The sequence below is a fragment of the Patella vulgata genome, chromosome 2, assembly GCF_932274485.2.
Source record: "Patella vulgata chromosome 2, xgPatVulg1.2, whole genome shotgun sequence".
Lineage (NCBI taxonomy): Eukaryota > Metazoa > Mollusca > Gastropoda > Patellidae > Patella > Patella vulgata.
Genome location: NC_065880.2, coordinates 33,976,762 through 34,000,974, shown reverse-complemented (window position 1 = coordinate 34,000,974; position 24,213 = coordinate 33,976,762). Strand labels below are relative to the sequence as shown.

At 34.3% G+C, this 24,213-nt stretch overlaps 2 protein-coding genes across 2 annotated transcripts; one reads left to right on the top strand and one right to left on the bottom strand.

The window, feature by feature from the left end:
- The first annotated feature begins 874 nt into the window (after nt 1–874).
- Nucleotides 875–11,866, top strand: LOC126810704 (ovochymase-1). The gene is made up of 11 exons (XM_056099091.1): nt 875–889; nt 2,268–2,373; nt 2,744–2,863; nt 3,745–4,122; nt 4,771–5,163; nt 5,744–5,854; nt 6,708–6,897; nt 8,652–8,911; nt 9,362–9,507; nt 10,173–10,260; nt 11,540–11,866. The coding sequence occupies exons 1-11, from the start codon at nt 875–877 to the stop codon at nt 11,644–11,646; spliced, it is 1,914 nt and encodes a 637-aa protein (XP_055955066.1). The 3' UTR covers nt 11,647–11,866.
- Nucleotides 11,867–13,272: 1,406 nt separating this feature from the next.
- LOC126810705 (Golgi apparatus membrane protein TVP23 homolog B) lies at nt 13,273–24,208 on the bottom strand. The gene is made up of 7 exons (XM_050535905.1): nt 24,159–24,208; nt 23,993–24,066; nt 19,116–19,270; nt 17,586–17,665; nt 16,444–16,569; nt 15,236–15,364; nt 13,273–14,863 (listed from the first exon to the last, which is right to left on the bottom strand). Exons 1-7 carry the CDS (start codon nt 24,174–24,176, stop codon nt 14,792–14,794), a joined length of 654 nt encoding a protein of 217 aa, XP_050391862.1. The 5' UTR covers nt 24,177–24,208; the 3' UTR covers nt 13,273–14,791.
- Nucleotides 24,209–24,213: the final 5 nt, after the last annotated feature.

Here is a 24,213-nt window from a genome sequence, read left to right as displayed (position 1 = left end):
CGCATATATCTGAACCGGAATATAACATTCATTTTCATGAGTTACATCCACACAAACCAACAAAAATCTCAAATTTACACGTTTCATAGTAACAGAAAGATAAGTGAATGTTTTTAAAGTGTCAATTGGTTTAGAGGGTGGTCGGCCCCAGTACCCCCTACTGGATCCGCCACTGATACCATATCAAAACATACACAGGTCACAATTCTATACAATACAATTACTGCTTATTACTAAGCGACGTTTAAACTAGGCTTCTCTAGTCTTTATCAAGCAGTGGTAACATGAAATGTAACGAGAGAATATACACATGTAAAAACAATACTTGGTTAATGTTGACCAGCCAGAGACAGCCTCTAGTACAACAGGCATCTCTGCATTCTCATTAAGAAAGACAGATTTTTAAGACTAGAGGATCCTACTCCAAACGTCGCTCAGTAATAAACAGAAATGAGTATTCCAATTAAATTACTAAATGTTATTGAAACAATATCAACACATGCCAATACATTATAGTACTGTATCGTAACCACAAAGTAATGTACTATTTAAGATGAATTTGTATCTTTTAATAAATTATTTAATTATAACAATGATTAACAGGTTGTCAGCCAGTTTCAAAGTTGAATGAAACTACTGGATTGATAAAATCTCATATTGGTTTTGGAACAACTTTGTATCCAGATAATCTAAACTGTTCATGGCGGCTGACTGCACCTGATGGTTACCATATAATTCTAAATAAAGTTGTCTTTAATATCGAATCCTCACAAAAGTACGTACATCTATTTATCCATTATATGATTCAAAAATGAAATGGGATTTAACGTTTTGCCTTTCTGCACCAACTAGGCGAATGATTCGGGTAATTGTAATGCAGATGCAAACGGTAAATTTGAAATTAAATGTACACCCACTCGTTTTTCTTAAATACTTCAGATGAATAGTGGTAATGCTATTTACAACAAGACAATCTACTGACTGATCTGGTGAATTAGAATAAAGATTGTGTCCTGAAAATATTATAAAATTAACACTAAGCGCCAAGTTGTAAGACCCATCTCGCCTCCCATACACCTGTCTTAATTCCAGTATAAAGCAGGGGCGGATCCAGGAATTGTAGCAGGAAGGGGTTTGCCAGGTTCCTGAGAAAATATATCCCCCCCCCCCCTCGGCTTGAAATGTTTTGAGAAATGCATGGTCTCTATCGTCATTTTGGTGTATATACATACACATTGAGCTTTTTAAGCAGAGAAATCCAACATCCTGTATGACGTCAATTTTTATTATAAATTAATACGATGACATTGTAATTCAATTTAATTATTGATGCAAAGCAATAATTGTGATATCACATATGTTATATCATTATCTCACGCTTCGAGTGCCCATCCTGTCGCACCATCTGACGATAAAGGATAAAGCACAATTATGACACTTTTCTCATAAAAAAAAGTTGTTTTACAAAAGGTTGTTTTACAAAAATTTTTTTATGTAGCTGAGCACCTCTGGATCCGCCCCTGTCACTGTAAAGTATAGAAATTGTTAAAGTTTTAGTAGAATAGACTGGCTATATTTCAGCTGTGTAAATGATGTCGTAAAAGTAACATGGAATAATGCTAGTAAATTGTTTTGTGGAGGTGATGGACCGGAGGATTTTGATGTCAACAATTCGGCAATAATAGCTTTTACAACTGATGGCCAACATAAAAGTTTAGGATTTCTCATAAGATATAACTATGTTCAAAACTACCAACCAAAACATAGTTGTAAAAGTTCCACCGTCTTGACAGAGACTGGTAGTATCACCAGCCCACAATATCCCAATAACTATGATAACGACCTTACGTGTCGTTGGACGTTACAAGCTGATTATCTAAATGTAAGTTCAATATTGATTACATTTTTTATAAGACAAACGTATTATTATGTATTGATATCTCATGTTAATATTAAAATTTACGAATAGATAGTCCTATTAGGTATCCTCCTGTAGTGACACCCTTGTATTAAAGCTGTGTTACGTAATTCTACTCTACCACAATACTATGCTTAACCCATGTCTGTTCGATCCTTTCTATATTTTCGACTAACCACAGTCTAGTTGTTCCTCAAAGTACGGATTTCTTGCACATTTTGAAGTGAAATGCAAGAATGGTTTACCTTGATTCCGATAAGATGACATTTATAGAGAATTTCAAATAATCTGTACACTGCCGTTCTGTATTCCAATATTTCCGCTATACTTTGTTGTGTATTTTTTTCAGAATATAGCAATAGAGATTGTAGATTTACAGGTTGAAGGACACAGTGATGAAGGGTGCCCATATGATTATGTTTCAATATATGATGAGATAGAGAAGAGATTTATAGGCAAGTCTTTGTCATTGGGATATTTAAAAAAATGAAATTGTATTGAATATAGCGTGATCTTCACGAAACAGGGAGGGATGGGGGTGGGGTGTCAGGTCGCCTAGAAGAGTAAGCTTACCCTGTCTCGCGCAAGATATCCGCCGCTATAGTGAACCATATCGATGTTTGGCCGTGGAGTTCGTAAGCCGTGTGCTAAAGGGTTTGAGAAATTCTATAGACCTGGTTTCGATATTATTTAGATTTCTCTGAAAAATTCATAACCATATCCTATACAACCCATAATTAATTCACTTATCAAAAATTGTTTAATTAATATAATTTTACTTCAGCGCTTCCAAACATTGCTTGTATATATTTTGCTTTTCTGTAGGAAGATTATGTGGACATTTGAATACTCAAACTATTAAAACAAATAGTTCTAAAGTACTACTACAGTTTGTTAGTGATGGTAGAAATAATGACCGTGGATTCAAATTAACATGGAATCAAGGTAAATATGTTTTATCAAATTTAAATTCATATTTAAAGTTACAATCGCGACATATATTTGCAAAACAATGGCGTGGATGCGAATGTAGTTGCCCCTTAATAGTAAGTGCAGGGGGACTGCACCACACAAAATTTACACAAAAACAAATGCACGGACAGGACATCATACTCAGGAAAACACAAACATACAGACAATTCAAAAAAAGTGAATGGATCCGGGGGCTAGCCGTAAGCGTCCACTGCGCTGTACAGTCCTGGGTCTGTAGTGACACAGACTTCACTCAAATTTGAAAACAATTAGGAATACAACCCAAAGAACCCATTGCGTAATGCCAGCATGAGTCATGATCTGCTATATGCTACACGAAATACGAATGTAAGCATATGTAGTAAAATTCAACTATACAAGTAACCACATCGGTGAAATGTATAAAAAAAAGTAGTCTAAACTCTAAATTCAATCAAGAAACGCTTTGATTTGTAAAAACCGACCACGTCCAGTTTTGGAATGGGGTCAAAACACGCTATATCATGGTGATCTACAAACTTACCAATTCTTAGAAACCTCTTAAATACAACGTTTGAAAGCTCTCATTCTTAAAACAGGTTGGCAATTAAAATTTACCGTATGCGGCATTGTCGAGAATACCGGTGCTTAAACTGTTAAAATTTCTACATTTATATACATATTCAACATTTAGTTTGATAAAAGCCTGATTAATGAAAACAAATTATTATGTCTTACATAAACGCATTGCTATATAAAAAAGAAATTTGTTACTGTAGTATGCTTATAAAATACAAGTTATATTACGTAATTGGAATCATTTTTCAAAATCGTTATCTGCACATGACAATTTAGATTATTTTTTTTATTATTAGTGCCATCAGAACTTCGCATACCAACTTGTGGGGGTTATCTTAACAGTTCATCTGCAGATATATCACCTCCGATCACCACCACTACCAAACTGTATTATCCCAATACGGATTGTGGTTGGACAATCATAGGAGACAACAGATCTATAGCTATTGCCAACTTTGAATTATTTGATATAGAGTTCACTAGACTCTGTGATTCTGATTATCTCGCTATATATGATGGTGTAAATGATACGGCTCCCCTATTGGTAAAACTTTGTGGTCATATACTACCAGCTAGTGTTGTAGCTTCCTCGAATTTGATGTTTATTAAGTTTCACTCTGATAATTCTACACAGGGAAAGGGTTTTATTATCCGTTATGTAGGCATAATAACAGGTTAGTTATTTATGTATCGATAACCAATATTTAAATGAATCGGATTTGATAACATTTTTTTCGTAGTTTACTTGAGATCTTCTATTTGTAATTTGGGAGCCACCGTGGCTTGGTGAGTATGGTGGTGTCTAACACACCTGGAGGTCCTAATCCGATCATGGTGATTGTCTATATAGACATTTCCTCGGGATTATACAACCCGTTTTCCCCGCTTCAGTGGCGCAGAACGGGGCTATGGCAAGGCAAAGATCCACTGACAGATGCAAATTTAAATAAGACCAGGTCGTGACACCGCTGTTCCGATAAACGTTTTCAAACAATGCACGGTATGTCGTATATCCGACTTCACTGGGGCAATCGGTGCAGACAATAATTTAAGACCTTCACCCCTATTTTATTTCGCGCGAAAAGGTAGACCAGAACCATCATCACATTTCTGGGCTATAGCTTGTAACACTGTATGTTTATTATGGCTATGTTCGTAAAGATAGGGAATTAAATGGGGTGGGGATTAACGTCCTACCTGTCTGATCTAACCTGGATAATGAAGACGGGCATACGTCATACAATGTGCTATGAGAGAAAATTTACGCGGACAGCAATTGGATTCATCTTTGCATTGAGCTTCGATGTTCTTAAATATTTCAGAAACTTCTACTGATCCACCATTGTTACATTGTCCCAAAGAAATAAAGGATATTTCTGGAGAATCGGGACAACTGACATCCATAGGGTATAGTGGTTATCAAGCGTACAGTCCTAACCTAACCTGTCAATGGCGACTAACTACAACACCTGGAAAAGTTTTAGTTTTACAGTTCAACGATTTTGAGACAGAATTTGAAGCTAAATGTTCATATGATTATTTAGAAATAAGAGATGGTGCTGATGCTTCAGGACGAATATTAGCTAGATATTGTGGAGTGGCACCACCACGAGATGTTACCTCAACCAAAAATAGTATCTTCTTAACATTTGTATCAGATGCTGCTGTTGGAGGAATTGGATTTAACTTCACGTATTATAGTATCGATCCTAAAGGTAGGAAATATCCCCCCCCCCCCAATAATAAAGTAGGACTTATGCCACTGTGTAGCACTAACAAGGAGATCCCATTTTTGATCCTGGACTTGGCCGAGAAAGTTCATCGCTATTTTCCGGTTTAGTTTTTTCTAGTCTTTGGGGAAGGAAGGAATTCGCTCTGCTGGTCATTATTAATTTCGCCCCTATAATATAATACTAATACTATTGTATTTTGTGGCGGGGTGTCAAGTGATTTATAATTTAGGATGTGGATTTTTTAATCATTTATTACTTAATATATTATTTATAAACTATTTATTACATATAACTATTTATTATTTATAAATTATAGTATATATTACATATACTTTATTATTATAAAATATTTATTATTTATAAACTATTTATTACATATATATTATAGACAATTTAGAATTTATAATATATTACATATTTAAAAACTATATATTACTTATACCTTATTATTTATAAACTATTTATGATTTATAAACTATTTATTACATCATATGTATTATTTATAAACTATTTATTACATCATATGTATATTATAATTATACATAATGTATTTTGTTTACAGTACTATGTAAGAGTAATGAGTATACCTGTATGAATGGTTCATGTATATCATCAACTGCTGTATGTAATAATATTACAGATTGTACAGATAAATCAGATGAAATATTGTGTGGTAGGCAAATATATATAAATTATCTGTTTATCAAAGGTTTCGGGGATCGTGTTATAAACATGCAGTTGGATTGGAATTAAAAAATACGAGGTAATCTACATGTATTTGATAAAATTACAATACCAACGATATTGAAATTAAAGGACTTAATTGGAATTTCCTTCAACGAGAGCATATCTATTCAGAACAATCCTTTGAAAAAATTTGGTTGATCATTCCCGTGTTACATCTGATATAATTCACAGCGTTATATGAAACAGTAAAATCCGAAACTATTATAGCCTACTATACTTGTGGAAACATCCTTTGTATGCTACACATTCCCATTTAAACAGTATATATAATGTCGGGTAGCATCTGTATTTGAGAAGCCAAAACTGTTTTAATATGAAAAGCCCCAACTGTTTAATTCGAAAAGCCCAAACTGCTTAAAGATACATTATGTAAGATTTAGATAAAGAACTAGCCATTCTTGCTATAATAGTTCAAAAGTAGATGATGTAAAAAGAATAATATGAAAATTTCATTCAAATTACTCTATTGCAAGCGAAGATATTAGCCTTTGAAGGTTTAACAGACGTGTGCTAAAATTTCAACCACCGTACTGGTTGATCGAAGCTAAGTCTCGGTCCTCCATATTTGATTAAATCAAAGTATCGCTGAACCATTCTAATCTATTTAATATCGGAGAAATCTGATGCCATCGAGAGTTGATTAAGGCCTGGATCAGTTAATTAATGTCTAATTAATACTTTAGAAAACATTTCAGGCCTAAAGAAAGACCTGCAATAGGCAGATTTAGCTCTTGCATAATGCATGTTTAATTTGAAAACCCAATTTTACTTTTTTGTAGATGCAGATAAAATCTGTGGTAAACCAACTATATCACCTAGTTTAGAGGGGCGGAGAATAGTAGGCGGTGAAGAAGCAGTAAGGGGTAGCTGGCCTTGGCAAACATCAGTTTTATACCAGTCAGACCATGTGTGTGGTGGAACACTGATTCATCCCTACTGGGTATTAACAGCAGCCCATTGTTTTGGGCGGTAAGTTTTCCTATATTAACAACAGTTCATTGTTTTGGCCGATAGGTTCTACGTGTATTAACATCAGCGCGTTGCTTGGTCGATAAATTTTACGGGTAAGTTCTATCCGCATTAATAACAGCTCGTTGTTTCGGATATGTTAAGGCCCGGCCCCACTGCACTTACGGATGTAAAGAGGATGTAAAACGGGAGAAAAAACGTGCCCTCCGTTTGAAAACGCCATGCATCCGCTGTGTACAGTGTACTCATTACATAGGTGTTTCATGCGCTCTATCCATCGAGCATCAATTCACTTTGATTTCATCCGCGCAAAAAGTTTTGAGCTGCACAAAACTTTTATAACGGATGAACTTTCTGTCGTGTACGATGTAAATGCGCGACATATACGAGCACCAAACGTTCCATGTCCTTTATCATCCGTTAAACGTCCACTGTATCCTCTCTGCATCCTCTGGGCATCCTCACATCCGCTCCAGCTGAAAACGGAAAGAGGGAGGAAAGATAAGGTACATGGAACGTCTATACATCGTTAGTAGCACGGAAATAGAAAGGATGTAAGCGCATGCATCTCGTATATAAAGTTTTCAAAACGGACAAAGCGTTTGTATCTGGGATGTATCTGGTATATTCAAGGATGTCTGGAGTTTGCCTAACCCCTTCGGAGCTGTCATCCACTTCCATCCGCTTTCATCCGCTAGGCTTCCGATGAACATCCAATTAACATCCCCGCTACATACTTTCCACGTTCGTTCTTTTCCGTTCTGTTTTCGCAAATTTTCGTCAATTTTGTCCATTTCTGGAGCGGATGAAAACGGATGGAGCCACCCCCGAAAGTTTGCTCGTCCGCTGTGTCCTTTTTGCATACGTTTTGTGTCCATCGGCCACTGGGACCGGGCCTTAAGATCTAACGTTTGGAAGGTAAGTTCTACCCGTTTTAACAACATTCAATGTCTTTTTGTGTGTGTGTGGGGGTGGGGTGGGGGGTTAAGTTCTACTTTTATTAACAGAAGCTCGTTGTTTTTGGCGAATATATCCCTAATTTGTCGTTATCTGTCTGGTAAAGATGCATGGGTTGAGTTGCCAGTATAAAAGAAATCTGTTAACTTATGTGAAATCTCAATTTTGCACATATTTTTTTTCTGATGGACGATTCACTTCAATCTATTTGATCGTTTCCATTATTCATCGTTTTGTCTTATGCTGTTGTATAATAGTTTGGTCCTTAAGACCATATTGTATCTTAAAAACTAATTATTGGTTCACACTGCCTATAGAGTCAAATCCCACGGACTGATGAAAGTGAATGATATTTTTATATATAAAAACAGTGATATTTTGGTAAAATCCTTATCATTGTCAAAATATCCATCAAATTCTATCTGTTTAGGACATGTGTTTGGTAGACCAAATAAGGTAATGCCCCCCCCCCCCCACACTTGGTCTTGGTAGAATGGGGATGTTTATTCCATATTTGGGAAGGAAATTAACGCCAAGGCGAGTCTCGGGCGTACAGAAATTAGAGGGTTATCAAAGAGGGTGTTGAGCAAAAATTATCAGAGCTCACCCGCAGATATTCCGAGCAGCTATCATCTATACTTTATTGAGAACGAGGGACCTTCGAAGCCAACTAGTTAACAATAAAGTTGTAGAAACCAGCTAACCTGTAGTTTTATTTACGATCACAAACGAAACACAACAAGGAAGTCCGATATTACTACTTATTATCAATTTAATTTTAAATATATTGTTTTCAGAAGTGACGTACCACGACAATGGACGGTAAAAGTTGGTAAACACGCTATACTTGTACCAGAACGCGAGGAACAGATAATATTGGTTGCAGATATTATAAAACATCCTGAATATGAATTGAGATCGTCGTATAGTGATGTAGCTCTAATTAAACTGTTAACTCCAGCTAATATTACAGACTGGGTTAACATACCATGTTTACCAATAGCTCCTGTTTATGTTGGTCAGAAGTGTTACATTACAGGATGGGGTGAAACTCAAGGTAGAGCATCTTCCTTTTGTGCTAAAATCATTTTTAAACATTTAAGAATTGATAAAGATAATTAGTACTATTAGTCGAACATGACAATACTCTTTAATATTTATGCAAGTCATCGGTATATTTTTATTGGTTTGTGTTTATATTTAACTGATACACTAAGCGTCGTAAGCGGACTCTGATCAAATTAAGACCAGGTTGTTTTTAAGTGTCGTTTTATTTACACTACAAGTTGTAGATATCAATAAAAAGAAAATAAAAAAATCAGTTTGATACCGTTAAGTTTGTGTTTTATGGGGTTTATTTTGTTTTTATTGGATATTACCGGTATAAAAACTAGAATATAGTACCGTCGACCCTGGTATTGCAATCAGATTCAAATATGAAAGGAAGGAACCAATGCAATTAAATGTTGAGGTTAATAACGTTGCCATCTGCTTTCCTCTGTTCCAGGTACTTGTTGTAACAATGTATTAAAACAAGCTATGGTACCAGTTTTAAATACCAGTATATGTAATAGTCAAGATTATTACCATGGTGACGTTCTAGATACTATGTTTTGTGCTGGTTATTTTAAAGGACAGGTTGATGCTTGTCATGTAAGTTCTATTCTCGTTTTAGCCGATCTATATCCCAAGTTCTAGAAGGTATAATTGCATCTTTGAACATTCTAGCCTTCGTCTCCGAAAGAAAGCGCTTAAATTAAGTACGTATGCGACTCACTTACATATTTCTGGCTCACTTTCGACATCTTCACCTAATCGCTGATAGATTTCTACTTTGGACGTTTCTTATTCAGATTTTCTCAAATAAAGTTTTCTTTTGTTTTTACATATTATAATACAGATGTAGAATGATAATTGGCGAACAATTGCATTTAGGAGGTCTAACTGTTTTATATATCGAGACAATTTTAATTATATACATATAATACAATGCTACTTTTAAACCCGGCCTTGATGTTGTCGTTGTTTATTACTACAATTTTAAAGTCCAATATATTATGATATTATGTACAGGTTAATTCAATTCAGTTATTTACATATGGAGGAGAAATAATAAAAAAAATAGTATATATAAAACACGTGTTAGAATTCATTGTCTTGAGAAGATCGAGCGGGTCATCGTCTCCCTTCGTCATAATAAATTAATTTGTCTTAATTGCGCGCTAATGCAAGAAATCCACGCCAATTTCATGACTGGCCGACTCTGAAATCAGTTCTGGCACTGTAATTGATTATATTTGATCGTTTTTATGTTTTAGGGTGATTCGGGAGGACCACTAGTATGTCAGTATTCTGCTGGTCAGTGGTATATACAAGGTATTATATCATGGGGTATAGGCTGTGCTGGTCAGTATTTTAATTTAGTACGTTCTTATCATGCTTAATTAATGCGAAATTTTGCTATGGTATCTTGCTTAAATGTGTGTAAATTTAGCGACCAAATATAAATAGGTGTGCAGCAAATTAAGAAAGATTTAAGTAGAAATTAAGAAAAATTCACTTGGATAACGTGCCAAATTCCCTATAAGTACAATGTTTACGTTAAATATTAAAATCAGGGTATATTATCTGCAGACTGGCTAATTAAAGAAATAGTCCGTTGTTACTGATTAATCAAAGTCTAGGAGGTGCTTTCCTGCTTTTAAAGCGTTAGTAAGTTTGGCTTAATCTTGATATAACCCCCCCCCCCCCACAAACACACACACACCAAAAAGCCGACATTACGCCCCAAGGACGAACGATGTTATAATAGAGATATATACACATAGATTTAGAACAATACGGGTTTCCCCGAGTTTTATATTTAATTAACCAGTGTGACGAAGACTGCTAGTTTCCCCGAGTTTTATATTTAATTAACCAATGTGACGAAGACTGCTGGTTTATGGAACACAACGTGAAGCCAGAATGTTAAAGTCCAAAGAAATGTCCGTACTGACATTCCAAGCACGATGACTGTAATTCCCAATCAAACTTTGGAATAATAACTACGGGGTCATAGTGGTTGAAACAAGGGACAGCTTCTGGTTAGGATCATCGTATCTACTTGCTTAACAACCTCAAAGCAGCTGATCTTTTGTACTTGTATCGGGTGGATCTCCTACTATTATCCATCTCTTTACATCTTAGGAAAGACGTTATCACCCTGTTTAGTAGTTTATGGGAGTAGATACCTATTGTAAATGTGGGATCACGTGGCTAAGTGGGTAAGACGCTGGCTCGCTAGCCTGGAGGTCCGGTGTTCGATCCCTGCATTGGCCGAGAAAGTTCATCCCGATTTTCCGGAGTGGTTTCCCCTTGTCAGTGATGCAGGACGAAGGGCCTGACAAGGACAGCTGTCTAGTCGTTCGGATGGGACGAAAAACCGAGGTCCCGTGTACACATTGGCGTGCACGTAAAAGATCCCTTGGCAGTTGGGATTCGATATAAGAGTAGGCCGTAGAGCCGCTGCCCGGGCAAAATTTCCCTCATAGCACACTGTATGGCGTATGCCCGTCTTTATTAGCCCAGGTTAGGAGCAGAACAGTAGGACGTTCATTTCTATCGTAAATGTTGAAGTCGTGGTCCAAAATTATCCATACATGCAATACATTTATGAAATATACTTTAACCATTTTTATTTCAGATGCGAAAAAACCAGGAATATACACAAAAGTTTATAAATTTTTGCCATGGATACAAGATATCGTCTACCAAAGACCACAATTCCATACACATTCTAAAAATCCATGATTTATATATTTGAATAAAGATAAATAGTACCATTGGACCAGTATTGCGTCTTAATGAAAAAATACCGATATAAATAAAATGTTTACACTAGTTTGTGGGAAGTTATTCTGCACGCAGTCGGACAGGCGCGTTTTAGTAACAAATAATTAGGAGGATTTTTGGAAAAAATATTGGGAGTTGATCGTAAAACATTTACATACTATTAAAGATGTCATATGCAAGAGCACATAAGAAGAGTGCGATTTGAATGAATGTGTTTTTGATGTTTTTTTAATTTAAAGGTAGACCAGGAATGAGGAAGATAATATAAGTTGTATATAACCAACCAGATTGTGCTACACTATCAGAGTGTAGTTAATAGATACCACAGAGGCCTGCTTGGACCTCTTAAGGTGGGTAGGCAGACCAAAATTTGGGCACTTTAGGGGCGGGGATGCCCCCTCCCCCGACTCCCTAGAAATTTGTCGTTATGTGGCACATTTTAGAGTCAATTTGACGTATATCTGGCTTAATTTTGTAACTTAACTGAAAATCAGGAAATGGCTTCCGTTAAAGATGCATTATGTAAGATTTAGATAAAGAACTGGCCATTTTCGCTATAATATAGTTTACAGAAAGATAATAGAAAATGAATATATTCAACATTTCACTAAAATTACTTTATTCTGGGCTAAGTCTCGATTGTCATTGCTACAATAATAAACGCAGTCACCCGATGGCCTAGATAGTTGATTATGGATATTCCATGTAAATAAACAGGCAGAATTAGCTCTTACATAATGCATCTTTATGATTCTGTTCGCTAATGAGGGACGAGTAGTACTTTTAAATTAGTCAACCACAAGAACAAGACGAAGATCAAGACTTAGACACAGAACTCGGTTTACCAGCAGCGTTGTCTGGTTCCCTATCCCACCGAGTCAACCAACAATAAGAGTGTACTTACAAGAGTGTACGTACATTGAGCGCGATTTGTTTTTTTATACTGCTGAATCCGGTTGAAAAGGCAGCAGGAAAGGAGGGCACAATATTGTAATTAGGGCAATGAGAATATGATGACATTGACACGGATTTTTCCTTGGATATTTCAGCATAACTTTCGATATTCGAGGGTACCCTGGTGGGAAATATCGAAATCGAGAGAGAGCTAATTCTGTCTATTGTAGGTCTTTTTCCTGGCTATATATATTATTCTTTAGACATTTATTCACATTTCATGCCCATAATCAGCTCTTGAGACAATCGGGTGAATTAGATGAGTGGATTAGACAATGTTCGTCATATCTTCTTTAAAACGTTAATATGGACGCCACTCGCGGATACTGCCGATTGAAGGACTTAGTTTATTATTGTTGCAATGATACTTGACAATCGAGACTATTTCAAACATTCATAACTTCGCTCAGAATAAAATAATTTGACTGAAATTTTCAAAATCTTAATTATTTATTTCTGAACTACTATAGCAAGAACCCAGCTCTTTCTCTAAATCTGGTATAATGCATCTTGAAATAACCATACAAAGAATAAAGCTAATGTTATAAACAATAACAACATGTATTGGCTACAGCTTATCTGATATAGTGTCTATTATACTTACCGCATTTGAATAAAACAAAACTACCATTTACCTTTGCACATTTCTTTTTTTTAATTTCAAGTTTTTATGAATAAACATGAGATAGATACAAATGAATGTTAACAATTGAATATTAAATACCCTATTAATATACATAATCTCAACAAGATATATACAAATAACCACATTAATGAATAAACATAACAAAACTATATACAAGAGGAACTACATACAGATGTAGATGCCATTAAGAATTATCCATTTAAGAAATAAGACACAACCTCTTCTAGTCATTTATAACTATGGCGGGTAAGGTATCCACATTGTACTCCTTACTTTTGTTTTACTTTCGACATTTATTAATAGAACTTGGACCTAATAAATCAAATAATATAAAGATTTGGGGCATTTTTTTTCTTTTTGCTTATTATATATGTAAATAAAGTTGACACAGCAAAATGATCTACATCATTCTGATTGAGTAACTTAAGGGATCAGATTTTCTTTAGATGTCTCTTATCATACAGGGTCTTTTAAATGACAAGCATCCCGAAAAAATCCAATAAAACAAGGTGCAGCTGAATTCTTTGATATCACAGTGGGATTCAGCAAATGTATGCTAATAGACTAGTGTAGATAAAATGTTTTTTTTGGTGAATTTATATCATATTTAAGAGGAATATTTACTTTAGATATTAAAATCATATCAGAGCTGTATAATATATGCATTACAATCTTTTTAAATAATATTATGCAATTAGTTCAAAATTTAATTGGTGTCTTTTTTTTTTCTCAAATTCCTTTAAAAGTTAAAAGCGAATTTATGTGGCAAGATCTTTCATCTTTATAAATTTTTTAAATAGTAATAAATGTAATGTATAAGTTAATTAAACAATAAACTACATACTACAGCTACCGCCATATTATAACTAAACACCACTTCTAGTCCTAAAATACTTAAACCTAATTATTAGATTTTAGGCCATACAAAAAAGTTATTCTGGTTCACAAATAATCTTTGACAAAACTTTTTGTGTTTTTGTTTTATCCCAAACAACACTACTGTTCTAAATGACTTCTCATAAACAACACATTTCAAGGCACTACACTTAACTCGTCATGTTGTTTTTTTAAAATGTGTGATTATCCAGTCTTATTTATGATTGTCAATTACATTTATCAGGGTTGCATATTTGATAACTGAGACAACAGTACAATTCTGGTCTCATTCAATTTTTTTTATAGAGTTTCTTCCTGTAACCAGGGGAAATATTTATGTGCGGTCATTTATGAGACTGTTTTTATTTTTTATTTAAGTGATGCAGCTGCATTAGATAAACAGAATATACATTTTATATGGCCTTAGTTGTTCGAAATCATTTTCCATGACTTAAGAACAAAATTTATCTGGTAATTATCAACCGTATACCTATTATATAAGCAGCACCACAGTTTAATTTAGTCACCTTTAACAACCTGTTTCCACATGTTTTTATTTTTATCACAATAAATTTGAGACAATGGTTTTAGGAATGTTTGTTTTTAAACATTAAAGAAACTGTTCCATCATAATGCTCCAACTTTAGAACCACCTGGCTTTGATTCATTTCCCTTGGTACTTGCTGCTGATGAGAACATCTATAATGTAAATAAATAAAACATGAAATACAGCCATAAATATACTGAGCAAATTCGTATGAATACATATTTAAATTATTTCTTAATGTGAGGATTCTTTTTACTTTCTTTATCCTTTTTTCAGTTAAGGCAACATAATTTAAGATACCCACAAAAGAATTCTGAAGTTAATAAAATCATAGGTGTGGTTTTATTGGTAATTTTCAAATTTCCAGAACCAAAATTGATAACATATACTATAACTAAAAGCAATTTGTTATATCATCATTTAGCAGTGAAAGAAAGTGCAAATGTTGTATAATTTTTATTGAACTAATATTTTGAGAGTGAACACTCAATCCTAGTAATGATAATGAAAACATATGAACTTACAGATTTAAAAAACTGTGTCGTAAAAAAACTACTGGCCACTGATGTCATCTTTTGTTGAGAACCATATTTACATCTAACATAACCAAATATATTAGCCCCGTTCATTAAGATACCAACAATTATTGTCATCTAAAATACACATATATCATACATTATCTAAACTACACATATCATACATTAATATACCAATTATTACTATCATATCTTACATTAAAGGGGCATTAGATAAGATTAGATAAGAGCTGACAGTTCTCGCTATAATCGTTAAAGCAGTGATTGCCAAGCAAGATACGTCCACATTTTGCAAGAGATGGATAGAGAACAAGCTAAAAAAACCCACTCCAAAACAATTAGGGGCCTTAATCCAGTCTGAAATGCGTGAACATCGCAACCAACTAAGATCTTTGGGATATAAACATATACTTGTTGTTTATTTATGATTACATTGTCACTTTGTAAAGTGCCCCTGAACATGTTATATGAAAGGGCGCACTATAAATATGCTGTAATAATATAATAATAATATTTTATGTTTCATCAAAATCAGACAAAACTTGTGACCTCTAGAAGGTATACAACCTTCGTATTACATACACTTTTTACTTACAAGGAGTGGCCATTCTGTCGGGCAAAAATGGTGATATATTTAAATGTTTTGTTTACATCGGATGAAAATTGTTATTTCTAGAGAGCCCACAAGCTAAAAATGTGATTTTTGTACAATCAGGGGCCATGATCCAGGAAGTTATAGTCTGATATGCACAAATATCAAAGAGAACCGAGATCCTTTAGATATAAACACGTTTTGAGTATATCAACCCACATGAAAATGTGGGTGTATAAAAAGAGAATATGCTGAGAATTTCAGTGGAAGCAATCTGAACCAAGGTATAAGCGATTCAATTTTTGACTAGCTTTGATCGTCATTTCTACCATTGGTACAGTAATAAATAAAATCTGGATTATCCATTTTTATGGTTTTTTCATCCATCATAAAACGTATTCAAATCCACTAAATATTGCTGGTTAATGAAGGCATCGAGAGTTGATTATGGTCTTGATAAGTTAATTAGTGTCTAATTAATAATTTAGATAACATTAAAGGCCTAAAGAAAGACCTGCAATAGGAAGATGAATGATGACAGGACAAACCATATTTTTTAGAGAAAGATACTGGTAATATAAAAGTATATAAAATTTATACTTACAAACCATACTATACTGAATGAAAACATTCTTATAAACATAAATACAATCCAGATCATTTCTGTTATAATTAAAGCTAACCAAAATATTCTTGCTTCATCTGCTGATATTTTAGTCTGATTACTGCCCTGTAATATTCAAAATAACAGTTTACCTCCCTTCACAACATACTCCATATTTGTTGGTGCATTATGTGTACTATTTAATTACTATTATACAACATTTTTTGGGTGAATTTTTTTGTTTTTTGTTGTTTTTTTTTGGGGGGGGGGGGCATGATTCTTGCAGGTTACACAATAAGGTAAAAAATCAGGACTTTCAAGGATTTCAATTTGGTATTTTCAAGGAACTGTAAGACCACAGTATTACATTACAAGAATATTTTAATGTACAATCCCTTGATATAAGAGTAGGCTTTAGTGCCGCTGTCTGGGTAAAATTTTCCTCATAGCACACTGTATGGTGTATGTCTGTCTTCATTAGCCCAGTCAGAGCAAAATAGCAGGACGTTAAAAGCCATATCATTAAATTTTGAAAACAACAGTTCAAGGAACTGCTGCAGATTCGTAGGCTAATCACTTCAATCAGATAACATCAAAACGTAAACTCAGTCCTCGAAATTGGGACTTTCCTACTGAGGCACCAAAAATCAGAAAATGCTGTAACTTGGAAATCATAGACAAATGACCCTCACAATGATTCTCAGTGTCAAAATCTGGTTCTAATTATGTTTTGTGGTGCCTTCGCTCTTCAAGTAAATATATCTGGTGTTCTGTCAGGGGATTATTCAATGACTATTTACATTTATTAACTAACAGAAAGTGTTATTTTAAGCATTTTCAAAGAGATATGGCAAAATTTCATATATTTAAGCAATCTAAAGACCCGGTAAATATTTTTTTTTAATTCAAATATATTCAAGGAATTTCAAGGGCCATGGGAATCCTGATATACACCTGAAGCACTCATTAGTCATTTAAGCAGTTTGTGAGTTTGATTCCACACTTATACATTAGAATCAACATTTTTTATATAGTTTCATCCATCTGCAAAAGTATTTTATACACAATGAAATAAGGAGAAGTAAATCGGGTTTAACGCCCACTCACCACAAACTTGAGTTTAAATCATTAAAACTGCTTACCTTTCTAGATTCAAATACCCACTGGCTTTTTCCCTCATCATCAACATAATTCCACCATCTTAAACCAACTAAAAGTCGACCTGCAGAAAAAATACAATTAATCAATCTTTAATGTAAATATTAAATGTATTTATTGTCCCTTCTATAAGACATGACAAGAAGTAGGGTTGCCTGTCCAACCTCGTGGGTTTTCTCCGGGTCCTCCGGTTTCCTCCCACTGCTAAAGACTTCTACACACAAGCGAATTATTGAAATAAAATTAAACCATATGTTAGTCCCGAAATGATCTAGTATGTGTCAAGTGGACGTTAAACCCCATTTCTCTCTCTCTCTCCTCTTCTATAAGAGTTATTAATAACCAGAAATGGAAAGATACCTGCATAAGGGAAACAACTGCTGTTTTAAAGATTAATAAAATCTTGAGGATACTTGATTGAATGAATGTTCTGGCCCCCGAGTTCACAAAGCATTCTCAAACTTAAAGATACATTATGGGAGATAAGATAAAGAGATGGCAGTTCTCGCTATAATAGTTAAAAACTAGATAGTGTAACGGTAATTTGCTGAAAATTTCAGTCAAATTGATCCACTATGAGCCGAGAAAGAAGCGGGTGAAATTTTTGCATAGTCTCGGTCATCATTACTAAAATCATTAATATAAACAGCATTGTCTTGATTAACCACTTTTATTGATTTCATTATCAATAGCCGTTAGCGGCATATAGGAATCTAATCCAGCCAACATCGAAGGCTAGCCTTGACATCGAGAGTTTATTATGGTCTGGATAAGTTAATTAATGTCTAATTGATAATTTAGATAACATTTCAGGCCTAAAGAAAGACTTGTAATAAGCAGATTTTGCTCTTGCATAATGTATGTTTAAGTTGAAAATTTACTCAATTTTTAATCAATGTTTATGAGAAATATCTTTGTCCCAGAAACACGAAACTTCACACATAGTTTCTTATTGATGTATTTGATATATTAAAGCAACAAAAGTTTTATAAAGGGATATATTTTAGTTAAAATAAGGCGAACAATTTTCAGTAAATTCTTAGCTTAATTCTGAGAATGCTTTGTGAACTCGGGGCCTGGAGTTTAATTCTCTTAATCCTAGTAACAACAGTGACAATTGAAGTAAAATAGGGTCACAAAACATGTAGCAAGTATACATCCTTACACATGTTTTGAAATAAAATTAACTATGTCCTCAACCCTCTCTTGAGACTGTCTATTAAAGTAACTCCCCTTATCTTATACCTATTACTAAGAGGAGTGGGGGTTTACAGTGGGCAGGGTGGTTTAATACTCTATGTCATTTTGTAAATTGGATTCTTCAAATTACTCGTTTTGAGAGACAACGGCAAAATTTCCAACTGATCATTCATACATTGAGATCGTTGATAATTTGTTGAAATACCAAAATATGAGCTCATACAGATAACAACAGACTATCCGTACTATCGATTTCCAAGGTGCTAATTATAAAAATATTAGAAATACAAATGTACATGTAGTTATTAACCAACCTGTAATATTTTTGACTGTCCAAAAATCCATTGAAAGTAAAACAATTATAATAATAAAGCTAGTAATTTCACTGTTGCTGAACCAACTACAAAACAGATAGGTTAATAGTGAGGCTATACGGAAGAATAGGTGGAAAAATACTGCTACCGGATGCCTGTCAAAATAAAAGGGAAAAAACAATTAACTAACTCACTTTCACTGGGATAACTTTAGTAGAATTATTCAATCTGAATATTACCTGGGTATGTACACCACAAGTTCTTATTTCATGGATACTTGCATTCCTTAGAGAGAGAGAGAGAAATGGGGTTTAACGTCCACTCGACACAAACTAGGTCATTTCGGGACTAACATGGTTTAATTTTATTTACATAATTCGCTTGCGCGTAGGGGTCTTTAGCAGTGGGAGGAAACCGGAGAACCCTGAGAAAACCCACGAGGTTGGACAGGCGACCCTACTCTTTGCCACGTACAACCAAGGATTCAAAACCTTGCCAGTCGACTCAATGACAGACTTTATGATACAGCGCGCGCACGCTACCATTCAGCCATCCAACCCCCCCTTGCATTCCTTAGACTCAGTCATGTAATGTTAAATATGGTAAAGTGTTTATTAATAATTTCTTAGTATTTCTAGCTTAATTACAGAAACTAACTAATGCCCGATTTGGACTGTTGCAAATAGTGAAATTTTCGTGCTCAAAATTGTCTGCAAACAACAATTTATAGGACCTGAGAAACAGGTTTGGGGTGAATGAATTTTGCACCAACACTAATGGCCAGCAAAGTCCAAATTTTACTGTGAGGCATGCATCACTCACAGAGACTTCTGATAAAAGGCTTGACAAACGAGACTTTATCATGGCAATGGTACTTGATAATCAAGAACACGAACTGTACATGGAGTTTGGTCTGCCAATGATCAGCATTTCGCTCTAATCATCAGAGACAATTAGGCTATTTAACTGTCAAAAATCAAAACATTGATTGATCACTCAGACTCAGTATGACTAAGCCTACATGTACAATGTATAAAGCATTGAGAGAATTATCATTACACCTGATAAAGAGACCATCGAGGTCTCATGCATTACATATGATAAAGAGACCATTCGTCCTATATTATAGTAATACCGTTGACCGTTTTCATCAAAAATCTGGATCAAACCATCTGATTATCAAGCCAGCGCTTTATCATTGAGCCACTTACTGCGGCTAGTTATATTTGTTAATAACAGCTACTTAACAAAATGACGAAAATTGTTATTATTATCATTATTTATGAGGTATACAGACAACTCATCCCAAGACAACTCATCTCATCCCAATATAAAAGACAACTCATCCCAATATAAAAGTCTACTCATCCCAACTTTAAAACATGGGTAGAGTTATAAGACAAGTTATAAGACAACTCATCCCAACAAATTTAAGTGCCTGTTTTAATACAATTGCTTTCTTTGAAGACCACTCAGACCAAAACCAATCTGATTTTGTTATCTTAAAGGGACAATAACACTCTTGCTGGCTTGACAGCTCCAGAAAATAAATAAGAGCCTTATTCTAAGTCCTAGATGTTTAAGTGTCCTACCGGTTGTGTAAATTATCCATTACATCCTATTTTACTTGTCCAGAGGGTTTGAAAATATTTTTAAATCCAAGTCACACTTGAAAAGCTTTACGTTAGGCTTTTCAAATCATTTAGTTGAATTTTTCCAATTTTTTAAATTAGGTGTGTTAAGATGAAATTTGTATCACCAATTAATTGGAATATTGTAAAATAGTACAATTTGTTGACCAGAATAAAGATTGGGACATATTATTCAGTTACAACAAGAGTGGTATTGAGCCTTTAATAAAATTGATATTGTTGTTTTAATCAAATTGATATTGTTGTTGTAATAAACTGATGATTACTGTTTGTATTACTGTTTTAGTACTTTGTTGTTTTAACAGATTGGTAGTTGTGTTTTGTTTTATTTTTTCATCATGAAGCACTTCAAAGAAAATTAATTAACAAAACATCGATTAACTAAACTGAGTAGTAGTATTTCAGTATCATTTTTCAAAATGTCTGATAGCTGTATAGTTTGTGAGTCAGTTGTTCGCCCAAGACCGGAGGCTGTTCAGTGCGACGGATTGGCAGCACAGAACTTGTAATACTGGTAAGACTTTAATGTTATTTTTTTAAATTCAACAATATTGTATTAAATTCAAAAATATTGGAATACATTTTGGACAACTGGATAACAACCCAAATTAAGATGGTATCAGATGGGAAATTACGAAGGCACCAGCAAAAACAGACAAGAACAACGCAATTCAAATTATTTCAACTGTGGCATTCATACACAGACCAGACTATTAGTACCAACCAGATACTAATGAGATGTGGGGGAATTTATGGACCTAACTGAAGGACAAACTTACTAAATGGCTAACCTACTGAACGACATACTGACAGAAGAAAAAAACATATTTATAAAAATGTATTAGTTGATCATGATATAAGCAAATTTCAAGTCTCTACGACCACGGCAAGTACTACTGTCTGATTCATCGTAAATTTTAAACGGATTTCTTCGATTATGAACAAACTACTTAACTTTGGTTATTATAAACTTACCTGTGTGTTTGTAATGAACTCCCGTTCGATAAAATCCATTGCACAACTAATTATCACAACGATGAGAACAATTTCTCTCTTGAAAAATTTGAAAATTTACTTGTAATTTCGACTGAGTCGATGTCAACAATGTCTTCGTGACGTAATGGTCGAATCCAATAAACCTGTTGCGGGGGTTGGTTAACATTGAAAGATAGTTTGACAGCGCGATCATTTTGATCGTATATGGGTTTGGGCGACGAAAAATATCAATTGAAGGCAATTACATAGGAGATTTATATGGAAACCATTGATCGCCAGTCTATCAAATTTTCTTCACAATTAAAATATCACTGATTGCACGGATACTCGTAAAAATAAAGTCATGAATAAACTATAAATATCCTATCTTCTTTATGTTATAAATAATTTAACAAGGATCATGAAGCTTACCTCCGAATTCTCTGAGTGTATTTTTAATTTTATACGCATTCTTTCGATCGAATAATAACCGCTTCAGTAACATCTTTAAGCGTGTTGCGGCAGCCCTCAGCGTGTCTATTGCCGTATTGGGTGCCCGGGTGGGTATATAATGCTACTAAGCCTGTATGACCCCGTAAGAAGCGGAACATTAATTCTCGATTCGACAGTTTTGACCGAAGTGTGATAAAGCCCGTAAAACGAATGTATAGTTGTGTTTGTGCGGCATGCGTGTTCAAAAGTAAATAATCCCATCCGAGTCGCTAATCAAATAATTAGAACAAAATATTTCAAAAAGTAAAGCTATAAAATTTGCAGAGATTTTACTAGAATGTAAAAGACGGTAACTAAATACAGGAATGCGGGTAGTTATGTGTGCGAACGCTCAAACTCAATGCCAATTGTCGTAGGTATCCAGACCACTCGGACCAAAGACTACTCGGACTAAGACCAGTCGGACCAAAACAAGACCAGTCGGACCAATTAAATTATATTATAAGGCTAGACAATATGCTATTTATTTATTATTAAATCACAATACAAAGAAGCAAATAATTCTTATACGGAATTCTTATATTTAGAGTTGTTTGGTTCAATTTTGTGTACGGAAAATAAATCAACGATTAGTTTTAAAATTAATTAATAATGGTGCCAAAAAAAAATATCAATCTAATTTTTCTTTACTCTTGCAATGAGACTCGGTATGTCCAGACTTTTGACAATTTCTACATATACGGGTATACTGTTCTTGTCTGATAGCCTAATTTTACTTTTTCCACATTCGCGGTATCCCCAGTGGTTTCATTCCGTTCTACCTCACTAATCCCTGGGTTACTATATATGGGGGGTGGGGGGTGAAGACACGTTTTCAAGTTATCCGCCCTTGATGCGTTAATATAAACAGCACATAATAATACGAAGACCGGACGTTTATATGCCCCTTTTTAAACGTGACTACAAGTGTGGTTCTCGATATTTTGCGATCTGGAATACAATTATCAATTTATTCAAACAACACGTTATTATTAGTTCGAGTAGTCATATTAAAACACACACAATTATCAATTTATTAAAATAACACTTTATTATTGGTTCGAGTAGTCATATTAAAATAAACACAGTTATCAATTTATTAAAATAACACTTTATTATTGGTTCGAGTAATTATATTAAAACAAACGCAATTATCAATTTATTAAAACAACGTTTTATTATTGGTCCGAGTGGTCTTTCTGTTGGGTCCGAATAGTCTTTTTGTATGGTCCGAGTAGTCTATTTGTTTGGGCTGAGTGGTCTATCAGTTGGTCCGACTGGTCTTGAACCGAGTGGTCTTTGGTCCGAGTGGTCATGGATTCTTGTCGTAATTGTACTTGAATTTCCTATGCTGTCACCCCTAATACGAAATGATATCTTCCGCAGAGTGACGTAACCATCTTCCATATTGGTATTTTTCTCTGGGAAAAGTTTGTGATATTTCAATTTTTCAAGAGAGAACTTGTTTTCATCGTTGTGATAATTAGTTGTGCAATGGATTTTATCGAACGGGAGTTCATTACAAACACACAGGTAAGTTTATAATAACCAACGTTAAGTAGTTTGTTCATAATCGAAGAAATCCGTTTAAAATTTACTATGAATCAGACAGTAGGTGTACGAAAGTGCATTAGCGCTAATCTAGTTTTGACAGCTTTTTCTCTAAATCTCGGGTAATATTTTACAAAATTCTTCAATTTATAAATCGGAATTCTCAGACAGTAAAAACAGTTAAAAAAGTAAAACAGTCAGACTCACTTCAACCTTTTACGTCTATCAATTTCGTCTTCTTCTCCAAAATTCAAGGTAACGTCATTAGATTCTTCCATAATCTATAAAGGATCAAATCAACTGTATTTTTTACAATCTTTTTCAAATATTTGACATTCAATCATGAAAAAAAAACATTAATATTTTTACTTACTGAACTGGAATCTGCCATGTTGGATGTTGGAAACGTCAGCCGGAAGTGGAATTTC

Bases quoted from the DNA above. Each gene is read 5' to 3' on its own strand.
- LOC126810704 (XM_056099091.1), top strand. The intron at 2,374-2,743 runs GCAAGTCTTTGT...GCTTTTCTGTAG, and splicing joins GATAGAGAAGAGATTTATAG to GAAGATTATGTGGACATTTG. The intron at 10,261-11,539 runs GTCAGTATTTTA...TTTTTATTTCAG, and splicing joins ATGGGGTATAGGCTGTGCTG to ATGCGAAAAAACCAGGAATA.
- LOC126810705 (XM_050535905.1), bottom strand. The intron at 19,271-23,992 runs GTGAGTCTGACT...TTATTTTGACAG, and splicing joins GATAGACGTAAAAGGTTGAA to GCATCCGGTAGCAGTATTTT. The intron at 14,864-15,235 runs GTAAGTTCATAT...TTTACATTATAG, and splicing joins CGACACAGTTTTTTAAATCT to ATGTTCTCATCAGCAGCAAG.